This window comes from Schistocerca nitens, chromosome 4 (assembly GCF_023898315.1).
Source record: "Schistocerca nitens isolate TAMUIC-IGC-003100 chromosome 4, iqSchNite1.1, whole genome shotgun sequence".
Taxonomy (NCBI): domain Eukaryota; kingdom Metazoa; phylum Arthropoda; class Insecta; order Orthoptera; family Acrididae; genus Schistocerca; species Schistocerca nitens.
The window spans coordinates 596,334,268-596,352,759 of NC_064617.1; the positions used below are offsets into that span (position 1 = coordinate 596,334,268).

At 42.3% G+C, this 18,492-nt stretch overlaps 1 protein-coding gene across 5 annotated transcripts in view; it reads left to right on the top strand.

Moving 5' to 3' along the window:
• Nucleotides 1–18,492, top strand: part of LOC126253375 (juvenile hormone esterase-like) — a 295,839-nt gene that overhangs the window by 169,206 nt on the left and 108,141 nt on the right. The window contains exons 2-4 of one of the 5 annotated variants that reach the window (XM_049954659.1): nt 2,263–2,406; nt 9,526–9,670; nt 16,961–17,146. The exons of the other annotated variants lie outside the window; for them this stretch is intronic. Of the exons in view, the coding sequence (XP_049810616.1) occupies nt 2,263–2,406; nt 9,526–9,670; nt 16,961–17,146 (475 nt within the window). The remainder of the gene's footprint in view (nt 1–2,262; nt 2,407–9,525; nt 9,671–16,960; nt 17,147–18,492) is intronic. 5 annotated transcript variants of the gene reach the window in all.

Sequence of the window (18,492 nt, forward strand, 5' to 3'; positions counted from 1 at the left end):
CCTCTCAACAGTAAAAATTATAATTATGTCGTTCACATTGAGTGTAACGTCCCAATAAAAAAATAAATTCAGTAACCTGGTAATAAAACAATGTAACTAACTTCTCAATTAAATTGTCGCTCACTTATGACTTTTCAATAATTCACTGTGAATTTAACCTGGTAAATTTTGAACGACAGCAGTGCTGCGTCATGGCCCTGAAAGATCATTCTGAATAAAAAAGGAAAAAAATTCTTACCTCAATGAAATCGCCGGATATATCTGCTCTTACAATAAATTTTTCCGGCACAGCTCTGTGCAATGCTGGCCGATATATCTCTCATTTATGAAAGGAAGCAACTGATTTTTTTTTCTTTTGCAACAGTCGGGATGATCATGGATGGGAGAAATTAGTAAATTCCTTAAATTGAAGTGAATGGTTGTTAAAAGTTACTTTTTATGAGCAAGATTATTATTACGAGATTTTTAAAACGTTTACGTGGGACTTGAGATAACATTACTATATATGCGCGAGGCTGCTTTTTATCTTATACAATAATACTCAAGCTCCGGCATCGCTGCACCGCGACCGGGCCAGCCAACACGATACACCAGACCAGGCCAGAGCAGACTCCAGACTAGCCACAACTTACTGCTACAGCTACACAGTTACTACTGCAGTCAACACTGCTCTCTGGTCAGAGACCTTGCATATCGCAGGCAGCGCATGAGCAATACATCGAAATTACATCTGCTCGGACCTCTTACAGGCTGTCTCATTCCATCTTCCTCAGCACATTTTGGCATTTTCGCTCTTTCTTATGCTGGGAGAGAGGGAGACAGCTGCAATGGGGAAGAGAAGAAAAGTAATAAATACTACAAGATAATAAACAGTGTCTGTGAAATAGGAAGAGCGAAGGAGACAATGGCAGCATGAGAGATAGAGACGGATACAGTGGCGATGAAACATAGTTGACAGTGACAGAACAGTTCTAGGTAAAGAATGAAGGAGACAGTGTCAGTGGGAAAGAAGTAAAGAGAAGGAGAAAATGGAAGTGGGTGAGAGCCAGTGATAATGAGAGGCAGGGTATATGAAAATGACCATTAGGAAGAGAGAGATAGTCGAAGTGAGAAGAGACAATAGCTGTGGGAAGGAATGTTTCAGATGCTAGAAGTAAGAGGGAGCAAGAGGAAGACAGTGAGAGGAGACAGTAGTAGTAGGACAGAACAAAGGAGACTGTGACTGTCAGGCGGGAGATAGTGCCAGTCAGAACAAAGGGTTAACGACAATAGTTTGGGGCCGGCCGTAGTGGCCGTGCGGTTCTAGGCGCCACAGTCTGGAGCCGAGTGACCGCTACAGTCGCAGGTTCGAATCCTGCCTCGGGTATGGATGTGTGTGATGCCCTTAGGTTAGTTAGGTTTAAGTAGTTCTAAGTTCTAGGCGACTGATGACCTCAGAAGTTAAGTCGCACAGTGATCAGAGCCATTTGAACCAATTTTTTGAATAGTTTGGGCTGCATGAGTGAGTGAGAATGGACAAGTGGGACTGGATGAGTATCAGTGACTTACGGCGATGGAGTAGTAGGTTCAGCGAGTTACAGTTAGGGGAGCTTGATGCAGTGAGAAGTGAACTGCATACCAAAATTTTTGGAAATTTTTTTAAAGATGCTGCGGAATGTAGAATGAGGTAACCGCTACCTCATTTCTCGTTACGAGTTTTTAAATAGGAGCATATTCGTCTTTTTTGTACACTGATAGGAGCATTTTTCCGCTGGTGTTTTATATGAATGCTGTGTAAATACAGCAGTGCATAAATTATAAGTAAGATTTGTTTATTTGTTATGCTTCCTGGCGATGCAGTTTTTATGGCCATTTGTGTACAAGTGAGCCGAAGTGAGTGGGAGAATATTTACATATGCGAGCGTAAGCAATATGTGGAAGACAATTCATTGCGATCTGTTATGCAACAGAAATTGGAAAGGTATACAGACATGCAATTCTGGCGTGTTAATATCACGATGAAGAAGATCCAGCCATAGCTAACTGAAGCCTTGAAAATGAAAATCTACTTCGAATATGCATTCAAAAATAAAATACATTACTAAATAGACAGTAAATGGACTGTGATGATGAGTTGTCATTTCAATTTACTGAGTCGGTTTTGTTAAAAATGCGGTTTTGTGCTACCACTAAATTTGCAGTATTTTTCTCTCGTTCATAAATATTTCACATTTGATGCTGATATCAACGGTCTCATATGCAGAAGTGTACTAAATGTTACAGAGCCCTCAGCCTCCATTGCCATGGATACATGTCCGCGATGCAACGGTTCCTGGACCAGTTTGCGCGCAGAACTCTCTCTTCGAGACATTTCGGCCTCCGATTGGAACTGAGGATTGCCTGTACTTGAACGTCTTTACACCAGAGGTAACTTGCTCTTTGCGCCTTACCCTTTGTAACGCATAGATTTTACAGCACGCCAATATATGTGCAGGGGGTAGTGCAACAGTTTAAAGCGATATAATACTTCCGTTTCTGTTTTAATAATTCTTTGCTATCACGTAATGTTAACATCTGGAATAATAAAAACGTTAATATCAACTACTAGTTTAATTAATAGCTTCACTTTAAAGGTGGAGGACAAAGTTAATCTAAACACGGACAACGGTCTGAATATCGTGAAGATTTCTTACAGTAATAACGCTATTCATAAAATGTATCCTTTCAAGGCGGATCTTTGATCGGTTAAAACTTCCAGGCTGAGAACTGTTGCCGATGTGTATAACTATACCTTGACTTTCGTCTCCGAGGGCGGGAGACATCTTCGGAGGTAAAATGGCAACTGCAAGGAGCACTCCATAGGCCCAAATTTATAGTGCCGTATACAGGGGACACCACTCGTCACGTGATACCGACTGCATAATTATCTCGAGCTGTCGCTAAAAGTAGCTTATCGTCTTTCCGTTGGCACTAAATTGACACATATATTTTATCTAACTTAACGTCTTCTTCTTTTCTGTTAAAATCATTATGGTGTTTGTGAACATATCGTGGCCTCTCTGCATATGCGGGTAATAATGCTAAAACGCTCTTTATTTCGTAGTTTCCATCTCGGAAGACATCTTCTACTATAGTCGATTGTCAGTATATCCCACGAGACATCCCCTTTTGTGTTCGACTTTAGTGTGTTAATACGCCATGTATACTTTTACACAACTACATGGAATTTTGTATACCCCAGATGACGTTAGTGGACGCCGTACACCTTTTGCCGTTCTTAATTATTCTTTTATTTTCTTGGTAGGTCTACAGGTTGCTTTAATCATATATTTGGCCGAGACTTTCCCCATACGATCCGTAATCTTGTCAATAAACGAGAGGAAAACATCCCCTAGTTGGCGGTCGTTGTCCTTCATTAGTCCTGGCTTTCTCACTTATTGGATAGAGTACCCGATCCGCCTTCTTCCCGAAGTAACCATTCTTGAATGCCGACTATTCAGCTCATCTTGTAAATAAACTAGCCCGTGAATTTCAAACATCCTGTCCACCGATTTGTTTGACAGCACTGCAAATAGCTGCATCATCTAACCACTGTTTCACGATTCGTCGTTGCCCGCGTAGTTCCGCCGACTCATCATGAATTGTTGCAGCGTTTAATCCCTTTCGAATACAGATAAACCTCTCGATACCCCACTTTATCGACGGGCTGCGCCATTTCTTTTTCATTCCTCGCTGGTGTGTTACGACACTGTAATCCGAGGATTTCAATGCTTACCATCACTGAAGAGATTTACCTGGAAACAAAGCAAAAATAATTACGTAACTTTATAACTGCACCTCGTACATACAGGTATATCGGCGCACAGCCATCACGTAATGTGACAGTGGATATCGCGCCTGTAAGGAGACTTGGCCGAGGTCAGCTGGCGACGCGGCGATAAGCGACCCCTCCTGCAGCTGGTGTGGAGAAATCGGGACGAGTTATCTGTTGAGGTTGCGTGACCGTGTGCTTTTAGGAATACTGGGCCTGCTATGATTCTGTTAGCTGCTCTTAATCGAAATGGGCCTTTCTAGAGCGATAATTTTTACGTCAGAGGTTAAGAGCGTAAATGAATAGTGAACAATTTTATAACAGATTAACAGTACGAAACTAATAACTTTTGATTGTATGGCGGTACACATGAGAGCCAAGTGGTAAAAAACTACGTAATCTCTACGGTACCACAGTATTCGAACAATTAAAACAAATTGAAATTTAGATTGAAGCGAGTATAAGCACCATAACAAGGTGAAAGATACAGTTTGCCCTTGCAGCACGAGCAAGTCATAACGTACAATTTTTTAGATTGGCGTTTATCTGTTAATAAATATGCAGCTAGTCCATTTTTTACGATTTATTCAACCATGAACATGTTTTAGAGCCACTGCAGGCCCTCTTCAGATGGCGATGTTACAGGAACATTATGTTGTGGACCAAGTATAGCTAGATGCAGTGCTTCTGCTGCTGGCGGAAATGACGGAAATTTAGTAATCGGTGACGAAACATTTACGAATGTTCTAGATACTTACAGTGGATGCACTGCCTTGTGATATTCACATCAGATTGCTTCTTATTACGTGCGTTATTAAGCTATGTACGCAAATAAACACAGTATGTAGCGACACTTGGTTCTACACTGGCTCACAGGGTGTAAACATTCGATGTTTTTACAAAGAATATGGATGTGACAGATACTGCACTTTACTCCATAATAGTCTGGCAAGAGATTCGTTGCATTATGATACAAATATAACTAGTACAGATCTTACATTTCAGTAAATGTTGCTGGCTACATACAAAAGGTAAACAGCTAGAGGTGAATAATTAATACATAATTAAAAACTTCTTGTAAGTTACAGAATACCATAGTCATTATACACCAAGAAGAACAAGATTTATGCAGGAAGATGAATTATTCTCATTTTTGTTGTTTTGGTGCCAGGATAAAAATCACAGTCGTAGTTAGCCATCCACAATGGATATACTGAAATTTTTAGTTTTATTGATTTTTGTATGACAAGTTGATTTTTACATGCTAACAAGTTTAGCACCGCCGTCATTTGAATTTTGTTCAAGTTACATTTATGACAGCGCCAGTGCTAATTGCAGTAAATATCATTTGAGACAGATCTACCGTTTCAATGGTGTTTAATAAATTAGTGCAGAAAATTATAGATTTGAGTAATTACGCATGTCGATTTTTTTTATTGCTAGCTAACAGTTGTGGTACAGCTATGTGCGACATGTCATTTTAATCAGCGAAATCGTGCACTTGTGTAGCTTGAAAACTGCAGAAATTACTAGTTAGTAGTACTAGCACTGGAGCAGGCGATTAAAGCTAAAACGATATTCTTGGATTTACCTGTCGCTGGGGATAAAAACGACGCTACGGGGACTGGAGAGGAACTCTGCGGAGGGCAACCGTGGAGGTGAGATCGTGTCGCGTGTAGCAGAAGATGTATTTATTTTAGTGTATGAGACGCAAGTTTTAGGACTCTTTTTATGAACCAAGATATCGGAACTCTGTCGATTTTTATCCGTGAACCTTCACGAGACTTGTACTGACTGAGCACAGTCACAAGCTTGGGTTTTCTCGTCGGGACTCCGCCAACTTTTGACGTGAAAATCACCAACATTTATAAAATTGGGAGGTTTCCATAGCTCAAATACGTTGAACTTGTTTTTCGTGTGATAACCACAGTATGAAGTCGATATCATTCGTGATTAGCCTGAACTGCATATTGATTTGGGCATCGGTTGTCAGTATTTAGGAGTTTTACACTGTTTTGCCAGTACTGGAGCTTTCGATCTGGTGTAATGACTACGTATGTTTAAAGCCATAATTAATGCGGAAACTGGATTATTTGTGACGTTTTTCACGGGGTCAGATTTCTATGGATCACAGAGATGAGGGTCAATGGTTTTGGATAGCTCTGGTTCTAGCGACCATTTGTATAGCAAATCGAGGAACGAGCTTACTGTAGCTATCGTACAATACAAGGTCAAAATTTAAACGTTACACTCTTCCTCCAGCCCAGGAAAATTGAGCAAATCGGTTGATTCTTTTCCATTGGGTTTTGCCTAGGATGGATCTCAGGCACCTTATAAAAGCACCATTTGTTCGTGGGCAGTTCCTGAGAAAACCCGAAAAACCATGATTTTTGGTACGAGAAGTACCAATTGTGGGACTGGACATTTCTATAATTTCTATTCATGGCAGATCATCGAAATTTTGATAATATGTTCTTGAGATGATATTCTCAGGTAACTTCGAAACTTCTTTAGAAATCATTATCTGTTAAAGAGATCCAGAGGTTCAAATTTGCGTACTTACGTACGTATAATATGCACATAATATTCGGTCTGAGGCGTAGGCCCAAATGCAACTGACATATTGGACGCTTGGCAAAGGTTCCAGGGTCATTTCAAGGGTCACCAAAATATCCAGAATGAGATTTTCACTCTGCAGCTCAGTGTGCGGTGATATGAAACTTCCTGCCAGACTGAAACTGTGTGCCGGACCGAGACTCGAACTCGGGACCTTTGCCTACCGCGAGCAAGTGCTCTACCAACTGAGCTACCCAAGCACGACTCACGATCCGTCCTCACAGCTTCAATTCTGCCAGTACCTCGTCTCCTACCTTCCAAACTTCACAGAATCTCTTCTGGAAACATACCCTACACTGTGGCTAAGCCATGTCTCCACAATATCCTTTCTTCCAGGAGCGCTAGTTCTGCCAGGTACGCAGAAGACTAACAGAAGGGCGAGGAATCAGCAGCCTCAATCCTCATTCCGCCTTCCTCACCAAAATTTTTGGCATGCGAACGTATTCGCGCTTTTTTGTACTGAAAGGCAGTAGCAAAAGACAGTGGCGATTTAAGGGAGAGGAGGCAGTGCCAGTGGGAGAGAAAGAGACAGGAGGCAGTGATGGTGCGACAGAGGATGTGGCAGCAAAAGAGAAAGAGAGAAGAATGAGGAAAAGAGCAGTGGGAGGCAAAGAGACAGTAGGTGCTGATGATCAGTGAGAGACAGTGGCAGCAAAAGAGAAAGAAGAGGTGGATGGAGATAACAGTGGAAGCAAAAGAGAGAGGAGACAGTGAAAATGAAAAATGCATATGAATGGATACCATAAATAGCTTTGGTGGGTCTGGAACCTCCCAGACTGGAGAATTTTAGCATGAAGGTATGGGGGAGGGCGTATTTTGAATCGAAATTTTAAACACGTAGGTGTGGCGGGATAAAGCAAGTTTGACCCCCAGAATTTCTGAGCTGCCGAGGTATGACGGAGTCAATGGCAGTGGGAAAGAAAGACAAAAGGAGACAGGTGTAAGTGTGAGAGGAGACAGTGGCAACGTGATCTGTTGTGAATCTGTGAGATAAAAACGAGACAGTGGGAGAGAGACATACACTCCTGGAAATTGAAATAAGAACACCGTGAATTCATTGTCCCAGGAAGGGGAAACTTTATTGACACATTCCTGGGGTCAGATACATCACATGATCACACTGACAGAACCACAGGCACATAGACACAGGCAACAGAGCATGCACAATGTCGGCACTAGTACAGTGTATATCCACCTTTCGCAGCAATGCAGGCTGCTATTCTCCCATGGAGACGATCGTAGAGATGCTGGATGTAGTCCTGTGGAACGGCTTGCCATGTCATTTCCACCTGGCGCCTCAGTTGGACCAGCGTTCGTGCTGGACGTGCAGACCGCGTGAGACGACGCTTCATCCAGTCCCAAACATGCTCAATGGGGGACAGATCCGGAGATCTTGCTGGCCAGGGTAGTTGACTTACACCTTCTAGAGCACGTTGGGTGGCACGGGATACATGCGGACGTACATTGTCCTGTTGGAACAGCAAGTTCCCTTGCCGGTCTAGGAATGGTAGAACGATGGGTTCGATGAAGGTTTGGATGTACCGTGCACTATTCAGTGTCCCCTCGACGATCACCAGTGGTGTACGGCCAGTGTAGGAGATCGCTCCCCACACCATGATGCCGGGTGTTGGCCCTGTGTGCCTCGGTCGTATGCAGTCCTGATTGTGGCGCTCACCTGCACGGCGCCAAACACGCATACGACCATCATTGGCACCAAGGCAGAAGCGACTCTCATCGCTGAAGACGACACGTCTCCATTCGTCCCTCCATTCACGCCTGTCGCGACACCACTGGAGGCGGGCTGCACGATGTTGGGGCGTGAGCGGAAGACGGCCTAACGGTGTGCGGGACCGTAGCCCAATTCATGGAGACGGTTGCGAATGGTCCTCGCCGATACCCCAGGAGCAACAGTGTCCCTAATTTGCTGGGAAGTGGCGGTGCGGTCCCCTACGGCACTGCGTAGGATCCTACGGTCTTGGCGTGCATCCGTGCGTCGCTGCGGTCCGGTCTCAGGTCGACGGGCACGTGCACCTTCCGCCGACCACTGGCGACAACATCGATGTACTGTGGAGACCTCACGCCCCACGTGTTGAGCAATTCGACGGTACGTCCACCCGGCCTCCCGCATACCCACTATACGCCCTCGCTCAAAGTCCGTCAACTGCACATCCACGCTGTCGCGGCATGCTACCAGTGTTAAAGACTGCGATGGAGCTCCGTATGCCACGGCAAACTGGCTGACACTGACGGCGGCGGTGCACAAATGCTGCGCAGCTAGCGCCATTCGACGGCCAACACCGCGGTTCCTGGTGTGTCCGCTGTGCCGTGCGTTTGATCATTGCTTGTACAGCCCTCTCGCAGTGTCCGGAGCAAGTATGGTGGGTCTGACACACCGGTGTCAATGTGTTCTTTTTTCCATTTCCAGGAGTGTATATAGACAGTGGCAGTGAGAGGGAGATGCTGAGTACGAAGGCTTACCGACAAAGAGGGAGTCGGTGAGAAGATTTAGAATGTCCTGTGTTAAAAGACCGTGAAAACGTCAAAATATTTGGTGAGGAATGAATGAGGATTGAACCAGCAGGTTCCCCGCTCTTCTGTCAGGGTCTTTAAAAGAGGTAGATATTCACCTTTTTTTTGCTCCGACCATCTGTATCTGCGACTGGTTATTCTTTATGTACAACGCAGCCAATCGAAATGAGTGGATGAAACAGCGATGTGTTTGCTGACTTAAAGTTCATTACTGTCAGATAAGCATTGGTTTTACTTTTTGGTCGAGAAAAAAAAAGAACTTTAAAAGGTTACAACCAGTTTTATTTTTTCTGGATGCAAGAGCAATCCCATCAACCTCCTGCGAAGCACTACACGGTAGCACCACTCTCACTGACAGACTCGGACTTCAATTGATCCCCTGCGTGCGCCGTGGCTCAGCCATTCACTAACATGCTTCTTACGCTTAGCAGTAGCTACATTCTTCTTAAGATCGTTCTTCGTCTTATGTGACAAACATTCTATAATAGAATCCACAAAAAGTAATGGCGTATACTAGTAATAATTTCTTTGTGATTATTAACTGTGTTAGCATGTCGGTACCAACAGTTCAAATAACGATGCTATTTCAGCTAAAGCCTGCAAAACTGCTTCCTGTCATGGTCTGGATTCATGGTGGTGGGTTTGTGGAAGGTGCCGCCACCTGGTATGAACCTGGCTTTCTACTTGACCACGAAATTGTCCTCGTCACGACTAACTACCGCGTTGGTCCCTTAGGTAAGTAAGTGCTGCTGCCCTACAATATCTCATCAACATATAGAAATACTTATTCCTGATAGGGAATATAATTTATGATGATAATTTTCAATACATAGACACTTAAAATATTTTTACAGCAGAGTGCTACATGCTTGCTATGTCTTTCCAGCAATTTTCAGTTGCATGATACACAGATACCTCGGAACATGTATGACAAAATACAGCTTTGTGTTGCGGGATAATGAGATAACGAAATTGGTGACGTATGAGAGACAATACCGTAGAGTTAGGGTTTTTAAAGTACTCTTTTTACTGAAAGTTTTTTCTTTTTCGCAATAGTAATCATAAGTCTTACTTGTATTATGTTCTATAAACCTTTCTTTCCAATTTTTGCTCTGGCCCTGCTTCCTTCAAGGCTCTGATTCCTCTCATTTGTAAAAGATTAACTTTGTTTAATGCGTCTGGATGTAATGCTAATTACTGCTGGGAAAAGTGCTACGAGACTGGGAACAGACGCATGCAGACGAGTAGTTGGCTCTCGGAGCGTAAGCTGACGGAGATCTGACAGGGCTAGCCTCAGGTAAGTAGACTAACTGGAGGACAAGGGATATGCTCCGGTGGGTGGGCGAGGCGGTTGAAGAAAAAACGCTACAATAACCATAATATACTTTATTTTCAGGGAAACTACGATACACAACTTACAAACATGACCCAAAAATCGAATATGCAAACAAAAATCGCGGTGATGAGACGAACTCATTACAATTTGCAGCATGATTCTACGGTAACTTCTAAGAAAGACTGGTTTTCAATTAGTAATATTACACTGGAAAATAGAAATTAATGACCATGAAGCAATTGGAGCGATTACATAATATGAAGCTTCAACTGAAGGTGGATTTACGTCAGAAGTTATAAATGATTTTATAAAATATAAATATATAAACGTGCCACAGTCATAGATTCACCAATCAGACTCTGCAAGAGAGGCGCTCTGCATCGCGGTGTAGCTTGCTCGCCAGGTTTCGAGAGGGTGCGTTTCTGGATGAGGTATCGAATATATTGCTTCCCCCTACTTATACCTCCCGAGGAGATCACGAATGTAAAATTAGAGAGATTAGAGCGCGCACGGAGGCTTTCAGACAGTCGTTCTTCCCGCGAACCATACGCGACTGGAACAGGAAAGGGAGGTAATGACAGTGGCACGTAAAGTGCCCTCCGCCACACACCGTTGGGTGGCTTGCGGAGTATAAATGTAGATGTAGATGTAGATGAATCAGGCAGAATCAATTCCTTACCGAAGCATCGCAGTTAACGACTACCTACAGTTATTTATTAGATATACCATAAATGATTATTCAAGTAAATGGCGATTGAGAAACCATGGACTGTGGGGAAACCGGAACAGAAGAGAATCGTAGCTTTGAGATGAGGCGCTGCAGACGAATGTTGAAAATTAGTGGATTGATAAGGTAAGGTATGAGGAGGTTCTGCACAGAATCGGAGAGCAAAGGGTTACGTGGAAAACACTGACAAGTAGAAGGGACAGAATGATAGGATGTCTATTAATACATCAGGGAATGACTTCCATGGTACTAGAGGGAGGTGTAGAGGGCAAAAATGGTAGAGGAAGACAGAAACTGGAATACATCCAGCAAATAATTGAGGACATAGGTTGCAAGGTTACAAGTGTTACTCTGAGATGAAGAGACTGACACAGGAGAGGAATTCGTGGCGGGCTGTATCAAACCAGTCAGAAGACCGATGACTCAAAAACAGAGAGAGAGAGAGAGAGAGAGAGAGAGAGAGAGAGAGAGAGAGAAGTATGGTATGAAATAATAGGAAGAAGAATGCACTTTATTCAACCTAGCGATACGTGTTTTTGATTTTATCATAACTATTCCCTGTAGTAAAAAGGAATGTAAGCATGTTTCGCTGGTAAGTTCTGTAATATTGTGCTATTTTTGTACTGAGAGCTCACAAAATGATCGGAATAATTGTGGGTTTATTCTAATGATGCGTGTATATGTACAGGAGGTTAGTTTCGAATAATATTCGTTGTTTCAGTATTTCATATGGATTCAATATGTGAAGCCACAGTAAATATTTAAGGGCGAGCAGCAGCGAGCACGCGATCTTCCGTCAGTAGCCCGTCGTCTTCTGAGGTCTCCGTCTTTTGCGGATGGTACTGTATCAGCGGGTTAGCGTGGTGCCAGTCGAGATAGTCTGGGCGGCGAAGAAGATGCGCTAGTTGAATACTTTAAATTTTCGTTCGACAGAATAGTTTTGGGTATTAATTTAAATTTTCAGTGTACTTAGAATATTTGACGGTGCTTTTGTGATTACGAACTTTATTTGTGGGAACAGAGGCAGAATACTCACTGTTTTGCAGCAGTTAATATTGAGACTTGCAGTTGGTGACGTTGTGCGCTGATTTTCGCAGCGATTAATAGGTTTACAAAATTTGGTTTTATGTTCTCGGTTAATAATCAGGAACTCTATTGTTGGACTTTGAGTACCTGCTTTCAAATCTCGTGATTAACAGGCTGTTAAACGAACTTTACACGATTTTGTTCCATTTTCGATGCTTTGCTACTTTACGTTAATTATTATTTATATCTTTGTTTTGATTTGAGTGTGCAATTGTGTAAGGCCACCGTTCGCATATGTGTGAATTATTTGCAATAAATCTTTAACTGTTTTAAACGATAACTATCGTGTTGCGTCAGCATTATAAATCCCACAGGATTTATTAATTGACTTTATTTATTTATTAATTATTCCAATAACTTACCTACTACATTATAAAGTCCTAAGAGCCTCTTTTTGATAAGAATTGCGGAGGCAATACTTCTGTTGCATTGTTGAACAATAAATTCTGATAAAATTGTCTTCGAACTGTTTTATAGTTTTAGCAATTTCAGGAACACAAATGAAGTATTGGATTAGACGACGAAAATGATGAATTTCCCAAAGCAATAGTGTGTCAACTTTTTGTTTGTTATTCGTTTACCTATGAGAGAAGAGGGGGATAGCAGCAAGGGATAAAACCACTCTTGAGCCAAAAATTTTACACGTTTAATAAAGATTTAAATATATAAAGCAGATGAAATAAATTCTGTGATTAAGGTGAGTACAGAGAGGGAGAAACACAAGGATGGGGTAAGGTACAGCATTGTTAATTAGTGGTGGAGGAAGAGTGTATCTCGGGACGAGCTTCATCATTGCTCAGTCAGGAGTTCCAATGGGAGAGGAAGAATAAGGTATAGAGGTGCATAGAATGTGGAAATGAATGTAGTGGCGCAGCAGGATACCTAAATTGATGATTATTGATAATGATATAGGGTGTTACCACTGGGTTACTGTTAAAGAGAAGAAGAAGAAGAGATGACAAATGGCTGATTTGATACAGGAAGCGAATTGGAGAATATAGGCGGAGGCGTGGAATGTCAGATCCCTTAATCGGGCAGGTAGGTTAGAAAATTTAAAAAGGGAAATGGATAGGTTAAAGTTAGATATAGTGGGAATTAGTGAGGTTCGGTGGCAGGAGGAACAAGACTTTTGGTCAGGTGAATACCGGGTTATAAATACAAAATCAAATAGGGGTAATGCAGGAGTAGGTTTAATAATGAATAAAAAAAATAGGAGTGCGGGTAAGCTACTTCAAACAGCATAATGAACGTATTATAGTGGCCAAGATAGACACGAAGCCCATGCCAACTACAGTAGTACAAGTTTATATGCCAACTAGCTCTGCAGATGACGAAGAAATGGATGAAATGTATGAAGAAATAAAAGAAATTATTCAGATAGTGAAGGGTGATGAAAATTTAAAATTCATGGGTGACTGGAATTCTGTAGCAGGAAAAGGGAGAGAAGGAAACGTAATAGGTGAATATGGATTGGAGCTAAGAAATGAAAGAGGAAGCCGTCTGTTAGAATTTTACACAGAGCATAACTTAATCATAGCTAACACTTGGTTCAAGAATCATAAAAGAAGGTTGTATACATGGAAGAATCCTGGAGATACTAAAAGGTATCAGATAGATTATATAATGGTAAGACAGAGATTTAGGAACCAGGTTTTAAATTGTAAAACATTTCCAGGGGCAGATGTGGACTCTGACCACAATCTATTGGTTATGAACTGTAGATTAAAACTGAAGATACTACAAAAAGGTGCTAATTTAAGGAGATTTGACCTAGATAAACTGACTAAACCAGAGGTTGTACAGAGTTTTAGGGAGAGCATAAGGGAACAATTGACCGGAATGGGGGAAAGAAATACAGTAGAAAACGAATGGGTAGCTCTGAGGGACGAAGTAGTGAAGGCAGCAGAGGATCAAGTAGGTAAAAAGACGAGGGCTAGTAGAAATTCTTGGGTAACAGAAGAAATATTGAATTTAATTGATGAAAGGAGAAAATATAAAATTGCAGTAAATGAAGCAGGCAAAAAGGAATACAAACGTCTCAAAAATGAGATCGACAGGAAGTGCAAAATGGCTAAGCAGGCATGGCTAGAGGACAAATGTAAGGATGTGGAGGCATATCTCACTAGGGGTAAGATAGATACTGCCTACAGAAAAATTAAAGAGACCTTTGGAGAAAAGAGAACCACTTGTATGAATATCAAGAGCTCAGATGGAAACCCAGTTCTAAGCAAAGAAGGGAAAGCAGAAAGGTGGAAGGAGTATATAGAGGGTCTATACAAGGGCGATTGACTTGAGGACAATATTATGGAAATGGAAGAGGATGTAGATGAAGATGAAATGGGAGATACGGTACTGCGTGAAGAGTTTGACAGAGCACTGGAAGACCTGAGTCGAAACAAGGCCCCGGGAGTAGACAACATTCCATTAGAACTACTGACGGCCTTGGGAGAGCCAGTCCTGACAAAACTCTACCATCTGGTGAACAAGATGTACGAGACAGGCGAAATACCCTCAGACTTCAAGAAGAATATAATAATTCTAATCCCAAAGAAAGCAGGTGTTGACAGATGTGAAAATTACCGAACTATCAGTTTAATAAGTCACAGCTGCAAAATACTAACACGAATTATTTACAGACGAATGGAAAAACTGGTAGAAGCCGACCTCGGGGAAGATCAGTTTGGATTCTGTAGAAATGTTGGAACACGTGAGGCAATACTGACCTTACGACTTACCTTGGAAGAAAGATTAAGGAAAGGCAAACTTACGTTTCTAGCATTTGTAGACTTAGAGAAAGCTTTTGACAATGTTTACTGGAATATTCTCTTTCAAATTCTAAGGGTGGCAGGGGTAAAATACAGGGAGCGAAAGGCTATTTACAATTTGTACAGAAACCAGATGGCAGTTATAAGAGTCGAGGGGCATGAAAGGGAAGCAGTGGCTGGGAAGGGAGTGAGACAGGGTTGTAGCATCTCCCCGATGTTATTCAATCTGTATATTGAGCAAACAGTAAAGGAAACAAAAGAAAAATTCGGAGTAGGTATTAAAATCCAGGGAGAAGAAATAAAAACTTTGAGGTTCGCCGATGACATTGTAATTCTGTCAGAGACAGCAAAGGACTTGGAAGAGCAGTTGAATGGAATGGACAGTGTCTTGAAAGGAGGATATAAGATGAACATCAACAAAAGCAAAACAAGGATAATGGAATGTAGTCGAATTAAGTCAGGTGATACTGAGGGAATTAGATTAGGAAATGAGAAACTTAAAGTAGTAAAAGAGTTTTGCTATTTGGGGAGCAAAATAACTGATGATGGTCGAAGTAGAGAGGGTATAAAATGTAGACTGGCAATGGCAAGGAAAGCGTTTCTGAAGAAGAGAAATTTGTTAACATCGAGTATAGATTTAAGTGTCAGGAAGTCGTTTCTGAAAGTATTTGTATGGAGTATAGGCATGTATGGAAGTGAAACATGGGCAATAAATAGTTTGGACAAGAAGAGAATAGAAGCTTTCGAAATGTGGTGCTACAGATGAATGTTAAAGATTAGGTGGGTAGATCACATAACTAATGAGGAGGTATTGAATAGCATTGGGGAGAAGAGAAGTTTGTGGCACAACTTGACTAGAAGAAGGGATCAGTTGGTAGGACATGTCCTGAGGCATCAAGGGATCACAAATTTAGCATCGGAGAGCAGCGTGGAGGGTAAAAATCGTAGAGGGAGACCAAGAGATGAATACACTAAGCAGATTCAGAAGGATGTAGGTTGCAGTAGATACTGGGAGATGAAGGAGCTTGCACAGGATAGATTAGCATGGAGAGCTGCATCAAACCAGTATCAGGACTGAAGACCACAACAACAACAACAGACGGATGCAGAATGAAAGGCGGAATGCAAGTCTTTCTGGGATATCAAGGAAAAAGTAGAAATTATAAGAGATGGAGACCGAGAAAGATGGCATAAGTTATGATTGGGTGGGTAAGGAATGCATGATGAAGATAGCTGTAGTTGGATGTAGGTCCTAGGGGAAGTCTGTCAGTGGTTTTAGTAGTTTTCCGGCATTATGTCGGATGTTAAGGAGGTGTGTACTCCACCTTAGTTTTCTGTGAAATGTTAGTCATAAATACTCGATTGTGTTAGCGAGAGAAGTCATTTTAACTTTTTTTACAATATTAAATTTAAAAGTAACTTAACCTGCCCCCTTTCCTAACATAGTGTGAAGCAGAGCTGGCCGCGGACAGGGGGCCGCTCTTCAGCCACTGTTCTTTAAAAAAATGAGATAAATATACGACAATTTAGGAAGTAAAATACAGATAGTTATGTTCGTAAAAAATGATGATGGTGAAGTGATGTACATTGAAAATTATAGTGATTATGACGTGTTGTAGGCTCATGGTACCTGGGAGTGTGGTGTGGGCTATGGGGACTATTGGAGAGGATGCTGGACGAAGAAGAATGAGGGGCGCTATTGTGGGAAAGGAACTGTCAGTTGGGATGCAGATGTTGGGATAGGAACAGGATGCCAGATGGGGAAGGAAAGGGTGGGTTAGAGCCTTCATTTGGGTTGGGTTTGGTTAGAAGGTAGGATAGAAGTTGGGGATCTTTGGGGTATATTAGTACGGGATGGTTGGCGGTGTTGTAGGTGTGGATAGTAGTAGGTTGATTTACTCATCGTATTCGGCCTGTTAGTATTTTTAGTCTATTCCGGTTTTCCTTCAGGGTGGTTAGTTGTTAATAGTTCTAGTATTCGGGTCTTTCCTATGGATGTTTACTAAGTGGCGCTGTTAGTGTTTAATTTGGGTGACTAGACAGTCGCGAATGTGAGGTGACTGTTTTGGGGGCCAGATCATTTTAACCTTATCAACCTGTATTTGTTTAAGGCTTTCTAAATACTGGCGACGAGAACGCTCCAGGAAATTATGGCCTCAAGGACCAGGTGGCGGCGCTCAAGTGGGTCAAAGACAACGTTGAAGCCTTTGGTGGCGATCCCAACAGCGTGACGATCTTTGGGGAGAGTGCTGGGGGCGCTAGCGTGCACTATCTCATGCATTCTCCCCTCACCAGAGGTAAGTATAAACAGTGGTCCACTCTGTTCTCTCCTGGACAGTGTCAGTCGACCACTAGTAACTGATTTCTGTGATGATAAGATGTAGCCAGTATTTGCTTTCCAGCCGTGCTTTTGCGCCAACCAGTCAGGTCTGGTGAACGCTCTAGTTTGCCTGATTCTGTATTATTTTGGCGAGATTTGTGAGCGAGATATCTGTATGCTGTAAGCTGTACAAAGCTGGAAATAATAGGAGACGTTTTCGCAACACGACGGGTCCAGTTATAGGAACTGAATGTAATAAGCGGATGCATACAATTTACTTATTACATGGAATATTACTTGTCTTAGTGAAGTTATACATGTTTTGATGTGTTATTGTTGTTATTGTTTCTTTAAGGTGCTAAACAGCTGAGGTCCAAAGCACCCGTGTTATTATTTCAAATTGTCAATTACCGAATCAATTTAAAGTCGACCTACTTACAGCCTAATCGATCGGAGTAGAGGAATAGCTGAAAACGATCACTTCCCTTTACAGGTGTTTGCCGAAGCGGTTGATCATTAAACTTCCTTCGCCATGCTACTACGACGAATAAAAAGTAAACGCGCTCTAGCTCGTACTGCTTCTGCTAAAATATCTCATAATTCAGATGGAAAACATACATTAAAACGTAAACGGTTATAAAATCGGTGTTGGGACAGAAAATGGCGCTCTGTCAATAGTTGGTAGTAATAAGCACAGAGTGGTGGGAGGGGGGGGGGGGGTCCACTTCGCAAATGATGACAACTGAAACGACAGTGCCCAATATGCAGCCTAGCTAAAAGTATCTCCTCGCGACAAAAGGGACGACAGCAAGTTGTCTGAGCCGTTGGGTGATATTAAATTCCTGGAGTTTGTCCCATAGAGAGAAAACTGGTGTTCATGATAGTGACACAATGTGCGGCAACACAAAGATCATCTGAAGGGGCAGAAAAGCTGAAAGCCTAGGTAATCGTATTCCAGCCTTGGCAGGAGTATCGACAGCTTCATTTCCCGACACTCCGACGTGACCAGCGTCCCACATAAACATGACGTTGACTCCATTGTCAGTCAGCGAGTGGAGGCATTCTTAGGTTCTTGATGCGTAATTCCATTTGGAACCGTATACACCACGACTGTATTGTTGTCAATATAATTTGGATAAATGGCAGCGCCCGCATCTCGTGGTCGTGCGGTAGCGTTCTCGCTTCCCACGCCCGGGTTCCCGGGTTCGATTCCCGGCGGGGTCAGGGATTTTCTCTGCCTCGTGATGGCTGGGTGTTGTGTGCTGTCCTTAGGTTAGTTAGGTTTAAGTAGTTCTAAGTTCTAGGGGACTTATGACCACAGCA